At 39.2% G+C, this 11015-nt stretch overlaps 1 protein-coding gene across 1 annotated transcript; it reads left to right on the forward strand.

Moving 5' to 3' along the window:
- The first annotated feature begins 386 nt into the window (after nt 1-386).
- Nucleotides 387-5039, forward strand: LOC306870332 (junctional adhesion molecule A-like). The gene is made up of 7 exons (XM_079417542.1): nt 387-569; nt 1214-1276; nt 1465-1581; nt 1716-1856; nt 1966-2168; nt 3020-3122; nt 3798-5039. Exons 1-7 carry the CDS (start codon nt 500-502, stop codon nt 4010-4012), a joined length of 912 nt encoding a protein of 303 aa, XP_079273668.1. The 5' UTR covers nt 387-499; the 3' UTR covers nt 4013-5039.
- The last annotated feature ends 5976 nt before the right edge of the window (nt 5040-11015 follow it).

Genomic DNA, 11015 nt, shown 5'->3' on the forward strand with positions numbered 1-11015 from the left:
ACCTACATTTCACTGCTGGTTATACACTGTATAATTGTGTATGTGACAAATAAAACTCTTGAATAAAACTCTTGAATAAATTACCCGAAGAGATGCTAATAAATATCCAAAACTTTTGATTTGTTTGTTTGTTTTTACAAGACTTGTCTGTGACTTTGCTTTAACTCTCCCTCACAAATGTTTGTTTCTGTACGTCTTATCATGTAGGTACAGTATATGTAGAGTACAAAGACCTATAGCAGTCTGGACTCCTAAACAGGGTTCATTCTGAGAACGATCTCCAATTATTTGTCTATCCTTGAATCTGTTTACTTTCATTGCGTCACGCAGCGGGGTCGTCGAAGTGTCTTGTTTCCAGCCAATCACAGACGGAGTACAGGTAACACAGTAACCTATTAGCCTTTCAGCTTATCTAGTATTGTAGGGGCCTAACAAACAAACAACTGCAATAAAGTTCTGCTAAAATAATTTAAAACAAGTTATAATTTTAATAAGATAAATGTTCTGGAAGACTTTCAGAGTGGACATGTTTACCCTTGTTTTTGTGTGCCTCTCTATCTCAGTTACAGGTAAGTTACTCCATGTTTTCAGTATTGGTTTGCACGATATATATATATATTTTATCACGTTGTATCATTGACTGCTGTCTTTTGTCTGCAGTGAATTATTCAGCCTAAACAAACTTTTTATTATTATTATTATTATTATTTTGTTGATACAGTTTCCATCAATGTTTTTATCTTTTTTATTGAATGAATAATAATTTACCAATCCGTAGATAAAACAAGATAAAAATGCATAGTAGAATTTATTGTTTTAATTGGAGTTTATTTTAATGATATAGCCTAAGTCTCCAATAACCGACATATCATTACTTTGCACTGTTCACAAATGTTGCCTAATTACATCAATTTTAACACCTCGCAAGAGTGTGCATTAAGTATTCAGAAGAAATTGGTTGAGGTAATAATGTTTCAACACTGTTGAAGTGTAATATGTTTACTTAAGTGTTGAAATAATCTTGTGCATTGTTTCAGGAATTATATATAGTCTGTTTAACAGGCATGTTGCATTTGTAAGATTCTTCTTGTCCTGATGTTTCTATTAAATAGAAAAATAAGTGGCTGCCCTAGATGAAGACAGTTCTTTCTTAGACAAGGAATTCTTTCTTACTGATGTAATTAAAGCTTGGTATTGCTCTTTCTGTCTACAGGCCTGCATGCTGCTTTTACGGTTGTTGTTGATAGCCCCTCGGTAAAAGTCAAAGAGAATGAGGGTAAGTTTCATTTTCTTTTTTCTGTTTACTTGCCTTTCAGTTACAGCCTAATTGTTTCTGTGTGGCAGTAATCAGATAAATAAAAATAATGGAGAAAATTGGATGTGTCTGTATAGGTTTTACACTAGAATAGCTGTTTGGGTTGATTCAAGGATTCAGATTTATGCACAAAGTATTACTTTTTTCAGGAGTTGACTTGAAATGTTCTTACACGGCTGACTTTGGAGCAACTCCCAGAATAGAATGGAAGTTCGAGGATCTCAAGGGCTATCAGTTTTTCATCTACTTTGCTGGAATGATAACTGGTATAAGACTTTATTGTTGTCATCCAGTGTCATGATTGTTACCTGGCAGTTTCCTTATTATGTGCTGACGTGTGTCTTATTGTAATGAACATAAAGAAAAGATATTGCATTATGCATCTTTTTTCTTTCTGTAGCTGAATATGAAGGCCGTATCACTGTGTATAATGGAGGACTGAGATTTAACAAGGTGACGCGAGCAGACAGTGGAGACTATGACTGTGAGGTGTCTGGCAATAGTGGATATGACGAGAAGACCATCAAGCTTACGGTCCTTGGTAAATCTGAGTAGTAAAAAAAGTCATTTTGCAAAGATTATTGTTTTGATGAAATAATGTAACAGATAAAACAGCCTTGTCATTCCCACTGTAATTCCCTCCACTACAGTGCCTCCTTCCAAGCCTGTATCCAGAATCCCTTCATCAGTCACTACAGGCAATAACGTTCTCCTGACCTGCTTCGACGCAGATGGCTCCCCTCCATCCACCTATAGGTGGTACAAAGACAACACTCCCCTCCCTGAGGATCCAACCAAGTTCCCCAATTTTAAGAACCTCACCTACAAGATGAACGTTTACAATGGTACCCTGGTGAGTGTTCATCTACAATATTAGAAAATACATACAAATATATGCAGTGCTTAACAAATTTATTAGACCACCACCACCCGATGGCAGGTTTGTGCCACAACTGCCCTAAACTAACAGTATTGGTGATTACAAAAATCATTTTTATGCTTCTGTAATGGTTAATCCAGCAGTATGTGAAATAAAATATAATTATTGTTGTTATCCATGAATTTTCAAATGTACTGTTTTACAAGAAAGGTAGGAAAAATAGTAAACCATTTTATTTTTTTATTCACATGCCCAATTACAGTCAATAAATACAGTCTAATAGATTTGTAAAGCACTGTAGGTGCTTAACAAATTTATTAGACCACCTGTCATAATAAAGAGAAAACAGAAATCATTTAGCAATCTGTCAAAAATGTTTAACACAAAAAATGTATTGTCATTTATTAGGCAAATAACAAACTAAAAACAACTAAATAGTCTTTATTCACACATAATAAAAACTATGGTCTTGATAACAGCTTGCATTCTTGCTGGCTTAGTTTTATGCACTTTTCCACATCTCTGTTGTTATTGACTGTAATTATGCATATATATATATATATATGTGTGTGTGTGTGTGTGTATATATGTATATATATATATATATATATATATATATATATATATATATATATATATACATACATACACACACACACACATATATATATATATATATATATATATATATATATATATATATATATATATATATATATATATATATATATATATATATATATAATTTTATTTTTTTGTATATACCTCCTCATTGTATTGAAAGATAAAGTATATTTGTAAAACTGGATTGTTTGTGTGATCAGGAGTTCCCGACTGTGTCTAAACTGGATACTGGTTCATATTTCTGTGAGGCCAGTAATGGAGAAGGCACTCCTCAGTGCGGCGATGCTGTGCTAATGGAAGTCCGTAAGTAACATTGTCATTGCTTTCAAATAATAGCTGCACATTTACACACAGTTATAGGACTTTCAGAGTCACCAGCGGATGTGCTCTCAATATCAACATATTATCTATAAATAAAAACATTTTATTTTTCAAATCATACTACTCAGTTCACTTAAGTTGTCACTGCACTACAAGACTTTAAATAACTACTTCCATATTCTCACATTTGATCAGATCTACCTCCTCATTTTGTTTTTTACTATAATGCAAGCAAACAAATATAAATCCTTAGCATATATGGGGCTGGTTGCACAAACATATCCATTAACCTAAGTAAAGTTGCATTTGAGAAAAATATAAGGCCATCAAATCTTTTTTTTTATAAACAAATTGTTAAAGATGTTTAAAAACATTTTCTAAACATGGTGCAGGATGTAAAGAAAGAGATATTTAAAATAAACAATACAGCAACTGGAGGACAACCGAAAACTATACATAAAAACAGAAAGTTATAGAAGTGTATGCAGAATGTTTTGGGGAATCCTTGAAGTCGGTGAGAGCAGGCCAGTCCATTTCACGTAACAAAAGAAGAAACATCACTTCCTATTGCCATTATTGCCAATGCTCTGCTTCTATCTTGTGAGTAGAGTGTTGTTTTTCTGCTAGGTTTTCTAGCTACCTTTTTTGGTTTTATAGGTGATGAGGACAACAGCCAAGCATCAGCTGCGAGGGGCAGCTTGAGCACAGAGACCCAGAATGTCCCAAGCAAGATCACCATGAACCACATGCTGGAAAAACAGTATGGTGTATTCATGTTGCAAGAGGTGAAACTAAAACTAGAGATACAAAAGCTAGAATTAGAAATAACCAAGTTAAAGTTGGAGCTGCAAAAACTTGGACAAGAACCTTAAATACCATTGAACATTGCTGTTTTGAATCCAGGACTTTATTTCAATGTCATTATTTCAGATGTGTTTTGCAAATCAGTTAAATTGATAACTGAAGGTACCATGTTCAATATTTTCCAATATATACTATATATATATATATATATATATATATATATATATATATATATACACACAGGTGCATCTCAAAAAATTAGAATACTGAGAAAAGTTTTTTTTTTTTTGGTAACTTGTTGGTAACATGTTCTACATGAATGCAAGTGATATTTACAGTCATGTTTGGTATCATTTGAATAGTCTCAGGGCGAGTGGTACAATGGTCTACAAAAGTAGACTAAAAGATAATACAGTTCTTAAAGAGTTAATAGATATTTGGCTCACTGTACAAGGTGTGTCGTTCCATGCAAATTAGCATCTGTCCCAAACGGTGTTAATTCGGTTTGATCAACACAAATTCAAATTGTTAGTTCCTGTCTGTCTGCATTTCGGGGGAGGATTGTCTTGGTCTGAAGTACTTAAGGAAATGTTGCAAAAGGATTTGGGCGATTCCGTAGTGTGGTGTGTCTCTATACTTCACTCTATGTATTTCTATTAAGTCAGGTATGCATCTTTTACTCGTAGATTTATCTTTGAGAATTCGATGGTTTATATTGATACGATTTGATATCTCTGAATTGGCTATGTAATTGGCATAACACATACAGTATTTACCTGACTGATAATAAATTGTTACATTTGATCTTATTCTGTTTTACTATGTAATTATTGACTCTAGTAGATTACGTTGTATCCTTATTAGCGAAATGAGCACCCGAATGAACAAGTTAATATAAAGTAAAGAGTTAACTAGAATAATCAAATATCAGAAGAATACTAATTAGAAATAGACAAACAATCAATTTGCATTTCAACCTAAATTTGAGGTCATAATAAAATGGAGTCAGATTAGAGTTTAACTTAAATTAAAGAACTTTGTGCATTAAAAAGACCAAACACGCAGGAAACCTTCAGCCACCATTGGATACCTTCTTTGGGCCAAATTTGTGGACCTTACACCAGCATCAGTGAGGAGTGGCATGGAAGCATAAACTGGATTTATTGTTGGATCGACTGTTTCTCATCTTTCTCTTGAAAATATCCCATAGATTCCATATGGGGTTCAGGTCAGACATGTTGGCTGGCCAATCAAGCACAATAATATCATAGTCAGCAAACCACTTGGAAATGGTTTTGGCACTATGGGCAGGTGCTAAAGTCTTGCTGGAAAAGGAAATCTCCATAAAACTTGTCAGCAGATGCATAAAGCATCTAAAGCATAAAGTGCTGGTAAGTGACGTGTGGCCAAGTATGGTGTCCCATACTTGGAATTTGTGCTCTGCATTTAACTCAACCAAGTGAACACACACTCACATAAACACACACCCGGAGCAGTGGGCAGCCAATGCTGCAGCGCCCGGAGAGCAGTTGGGGGTTCGGTGCCTTGCTCAAGGGTCTCAACTCAGCCATGGAATTGAGGGTGGAGAGAGAGCGCTGGTTATTCACTCCCCCAACAGACAATTCCTGCCGCACCTGAGACTCGAACCTGCAACCTTTGGGATACAAGTCCGACTCTCTATCCATTAGGTCATGACTGCCCCAGAAGATGTAGATGGCTACATTGACTTTGGACTTGATAAAACACAATGGACCAACACCAGCAGTAGTTACGGCACCCCAAATCATCAATGGCTTCGGAAAACTTCCCACTGGACTTCAAGCAGCTTTGATTCTGTGCCTCTCCAGTCTTCCTCCAGACTCCAGACCTTGATTTCCAAATTAAATGGAAAATTTTACTTTTATCTGAAAAGAGGACTTTGGACCACTGAGCAACGGTCCAGTTCTTTTTCTCCTTAGCCCAGGTAAGATGCTTCTGACGTTGTTTCTGTTTCAGAAGTGGCTTGGTAGCCCTTTTCCTGAAGACGTCTGAGCGTGGTGACTCTTGATGCACTGACTTCAGCTTCAATCCACGGCTTGTGAAACTCTCTCAAGTGTTTGATTCTGCTTTGCTTGACAGTATTTTCAAGCTTGCGGTCATCCCTGTTGCCTGTGCACCTTTTCCTACCCAATTTCTTCCTTCCAGTCAACTTTGAATTTAATATGTTTTGATACACCACTCTGTGAACAGCCACCCCTTTCAGTAATGACCCTCTGTGACTTACCCTGTGGAGGGTGTCAGTGACTGTCTACTGGACCATTACCAAGTCAGCAGTCTTCCCCATTGTTGTGGTTTCAAAAAACAAGAGATGCCCGGAATTTATACTGTAGGGATGGCCATTTAATGAAACCATTTAAATATTTGAATATTCTGAGAGACTGGATTTTTGACTTTCATGAGCTGTAAACTCTAATCATCTAAATGAAAGCAAAAACAAAAAATGGTGGGCTCCATTTCTGTATTAGCCTATACTGTTCAACAAGTAAAGAAAGTCAAGTATCAGAACATATCCATAAATTCACCTACACATAAATCTTTATAGTGTAGGCCTCCATACAAGTATAGTTTTTTTTTTGTTATAAAGTTATGAATATAAAATATATTTATGCAAGAGTCACGTGACATGCTCATGAACCTAGTCGGACTTGAGTAGAGCTCTGTACGTTTGACCCCTTTTTGCTGACATTTTTTTGTTTTATTTTAAGTTTTATTCATTAATAATACTTTCCCTGATGGCATACAATCGGAAACAGCAGGAGTTGTCTCCATCAGCTTCTCCAATTAAGAAGAAATCTAAGCTACCGTGAGTGATATGATGGACAAGATGGCGAACACTGTTACACACTTTGAGGACATTCTAAGAACCGAGTGGACGGCGATGCAGAACGAGTTCGCTTCTCACATGTCAGTGGTTCAGTCGCTATGCTCTAAACTAGACTTCTTACAGCGGAGATGAGAGAACAAAAGAAAGTTGTTGCAGATCACGATAGGCGAGTAGCCGCGCTCGAGCAACAGGTTGTGGACTTACAGGATCACAATAGGCGCAGCAATCTGCATCTGGTCTGCGTCTGCCTGAAGGTTCCGAAAAGGACGACCCTATGGGCTTTTTGAAAAGATCGTTACCGATGTGGCTCCCGTCTCTGGCGGGAAAAGAGATTGAAGTGGAGCGAGCGCATCGCGTGTACACAAGGCTCTTCTCAGATCGCGCTAAACCACGGGTTTTCATCTTTAAACTGCTGAGGTACACGGACAGGGAGCTCATTCTGTGGGCCGCCAGACTTCATGTCCCGGTGAAAACATCTGACGGAGCAACGCTGTCTTTCTCTCCAGATTTTTGTCCAATCACCGGAAAAAGATGAAATGCATTTGCGCCATTTAGGAAGGAGATTAGAGACGCTGGCATCCAGAATTTTCTTCTTTATCCTGCAACGCTGAAGGTCATTCTCAATCAAGGTGAACCTAAAATGCTAAAGGCCTACTCCCCAGAAGAAGCAGTAGCTTTTCTCAGATCCCATTCATCCACCAACTCTCAGTGAACTTCAGCTGGACATGTGCTGTCTAATCGGAGAAGAGGTGCTCTAAATGGTTGGGTAACTGTCTCTTTCACTGTTCACTTTAATGTTCACTTCTTAATTCACAGTTACTAGAAGCTTTCATTGTGCATACAGTATCGCTTACTGATTATGATGTTATTTTAGTTATGTTTTATTCCTTCTCTTTCTTTCTTTTCTTTTCTTTTCTTTCTTTATTTTTTAATAGAGATACTACCTAGTCAATATGTGACTATGGGGCCAATGTTGGTGCTACACTAATGTGCAGGTTTTTGTTGACGCCACGGACCATATTAAGGGGTGCTGGCAGATGAAGGTTTGTTCTTGGTTTGATCTGCCATAGTTCATGGGAATGTGTTTATGTTTTTTTTATGTATGATCTCTCAACAAGATGGCATGGCAGCCATTGTGCTTGGCTCTCCAGTTGTTTTAGTGTTTTTGTTAGTTTTTCCTGTTTTTTGTTTGTCTAACATGATCAGTTTCACCAAGGAAGACCTGCTGAACATTCGACAGAACACTCCAAATCTCCAACCGGTTTTCGATTATTCGGATGTTTTGCTGAACATAGTAGTCGGCGGAGCTGCATCGCTGTTTAGACGCTTCAGGACGCGCAGACGGGGAAGCGAGCTGGCGCGCTCGTGAAGCTCAGACAGTGTGGATTTCGAATGCCGTTGCCTAGCATCCATCTGGCGAATCTCCGCTCTCTACCCAACAAAACGGACAAACTCCTTCTGCTTTCCCGGTTTAACAAGGACTTTTCAAACTCTGCTGCTCTGTGTTTCACAGAAACATGGCTGAACGACACCATTCCAAACAGCACCTTACATCTGCCTAATTTCACGCAGATCAGAGCAGATCGCGACGCGGAATCAACGGAGAAATCGTGCTTCTATATCAATGAGAGGTGGTGTACAGATGTGACAGTGTTAAAGAAGATGTGCTGTTCAGATCTAGAAACGCTTTTCATCAACTGTAAACCGTTCTACTCGCCGCGGGAGTTCTGCTCGTTCATTCTCGTGAGTGTCTACATTCCACCACAACAGCTTTACAGAAACTCGCTGATCTGACTTTAATAAAGCAAATCTCTCCCACGAACTGCCAAAATACAGACAGCATGTTACATGTCCCACCAGAGAGAGTAATATATTGGATCACTGTTACACAGCGATAAAGGATGCATATCAATCTGTCCCACGGGCAGCTTTAGGACTCTCTGATCACTGTTTGGTTCATCTTATTCCAACCTACAGGCAGAAACTTAAATCTGTTAAACCTGTATTAAGGACTGTAAAGAGATGGACTAATGAGACAGAGCGGATTTTACAAGCCTGTCTCGACCTTAATGATTGGAGTGTTTTTGATGATCTGGACGAGCTCACAGAAACTGTAACATCATATATCAGTTTCTGTGAGGATATGTGCATTCCTACCAGGACTCATCTAACTTATAACGACAAACCATGGTTTACGGTAAAACTCAGACAGCTCCGTCAGGCCAAAGAAGATGCTTACAGGAATGGGGACAGAGTCTTGTATAAACAGGCCAAATACACACTGGAAAAGGAGATCAGAGTGGCAAAGAGGAATTATTCCGATAAGTTAAGGATCCAGTTCTCTTCCAGTGACACGGCTTCAGTGTGGAAAGGTCTGAAAGACATCACCAATTACAAGACACCATCCCCCAGCACTGTGGAGAATCAACAACTGGCAGACGATCTTAATAAGTTCTATGGTAGGTTTGAAAAAAACACCATTCACACCTCTTGCAACCCCCCTCTCCCCCACATCTGAACTGCAGATAACAGAATATGACGTGCGCCAGGTCTTCAAAAAGAACAAGAGAAGGAAGGCACCAGGCCCAGAGGTTGTGACACCAGCCTGTCTGAAATCCTGTGCTGACCACCTGGCCCCCATCTTCACACAGATCTTCAACAGATCACTGGAGCTGTGTGAAGTCCCCTCATGCTTCAAACGCTCCACCATAATCCCCGTCCCAAAGAAACCCAGAATTACAGGACTTAACAACTACAGACCTGTGGCTCTAACATCTGTGGTCATGAAGTCATTTGAAAAACTGGTTTTGGCTTATCTGAAGGACATCACTGGACCGTTACTGGACCCTCTGCAGTTTGTCTACAGAGCAAACAGGTCTGTGGATGATGCAGTCAGCATGGTACTGCATTACACACTGCAACACCTAGACAGACCAAGGACTTATGAGGATCCTGTTTGTGGACTTTAGCTCGGCCTTTAACTCTATCATTCCAGACCTCCTCCGTGCCCACCTCTGTCTGTCAGTGGATCAACAGCTTCCTGACAGACAGGCAGCAGCTAGTGAGGCTGGGAAAATTCTCATCCAGAACCATCGCACCATCAGCACTGGAACTCCCCACTACTCTTCTCCCTCTACACCAACGACTGCACATCTAAAGACCCCTCTGTCAAGCTCCTGAAGTTTGCAGATGACACCATACTGATTGGCCTCATTCAGGACGGTGACGAGTCTGCTTGCAGACAGGAGGTTAAGGAGCTGGCTGTCTGGTGCACTCTTAACAACCTGGAGCTCAACACGCTCAAAACTGTCGAGATGATTGTGGACTTCTGGAGAAACCCCCCTGCTCTCCCCCCACTCACCTTTATGAACAGCACTGTGACTGCAGTGGAGTCATTCAGGGTCCTGGGCACCACAATTTCTCAGGACCTGAAGTGGGACTGACTCTACTGTGAAAAAGGCTCTGCAGAGGTTGTACTTCTTTCGCCAGCTGAGGAAGTTCAACCTACCACAGGAGCTGCTGAAACAGTTCTACTCTGCCATCATTGAATCCATCCTCTGCACTTCAATAACTGTCTGGTTCAGCTCAGCTACCAAATCTAACCTCAGAAGACTACAGAGGGTAGTTCGGACTGCTGAGCGAATCATTGGTACAACCCTCCCCACTCTCCAAGAACTGTACTTATCCAGAGTGAGAAAAAGGGCTGGTAAAATCACTCTGGACCCCTCACATCCAGCACACTCCCTCTTTGAACTGTTGCCGTCTGGTCGACGCTACAGAGCTCTGAGCACCAGAACGACCAGACACAGAAAGAGTTTCTTCCCTCAGGCTATCCATCTCATGAACACTTGAACTCTTAACAATAAACATGAAACACACAACACTATCATACTTTTTATTTTATTTTATTTTACACACATACTTATTACATTTCAAATTTGCACCTAACATTTTGTATATTGTGTTTGTGCTATTTGGCACATTGTCCATTTTTGTATATTTCTACATTATTTATTTTATTTTTATTTTTTATTATCTGTGTCCTGTCCTGTTGCTGTCATTCCGTCGCACTGTGGAGCTACTGTCACTAAAACAAATTCCTTGTATATGCAATACATACCTGGCAATAAAGCTCATTCTGATTCTGATTTTTTTGAATGGTAACAGGGAGGGTGGGGGGTGGTTTAATGGCAGACTCAACTGGTTTT

This window comes from Barbus barbus (genome assembly GCF_936440315.1).
Source record: "Barbus barbus genome assembly, chromosome: 5".
NCBI lineage: Eukaryota > Metazoa > Chordata > Actinopteri > Cypriniformes > Cyprinidae > Barbus > Barbus barbus.

Excerpts from the sequence above, each read along its gene's own strand:
- LOC306870332 (XM_079417542.1), top strand. The coding sequence starts at position 500 with ATGTTCTGGAAGACTTTCAGAGTGGACATGTTTACCCTTGTTTTTGTG. Across the intron at positions 2,169-3,019 it reads ACGTTTACAATGGTACCCTG|GAGTTCCCGACTGTGTCTAA; the intron begins GTGAGTGTTCAT and ends TTGTGTGATCAG. Across the intron at positions 3,123-3,797 it reads TGCTGTGCTAATGGAAGTCC|GTGATGAGGACAACAGCCAA; the intron begins GTAAGTAACATT and ends TTGGTTTTATAG.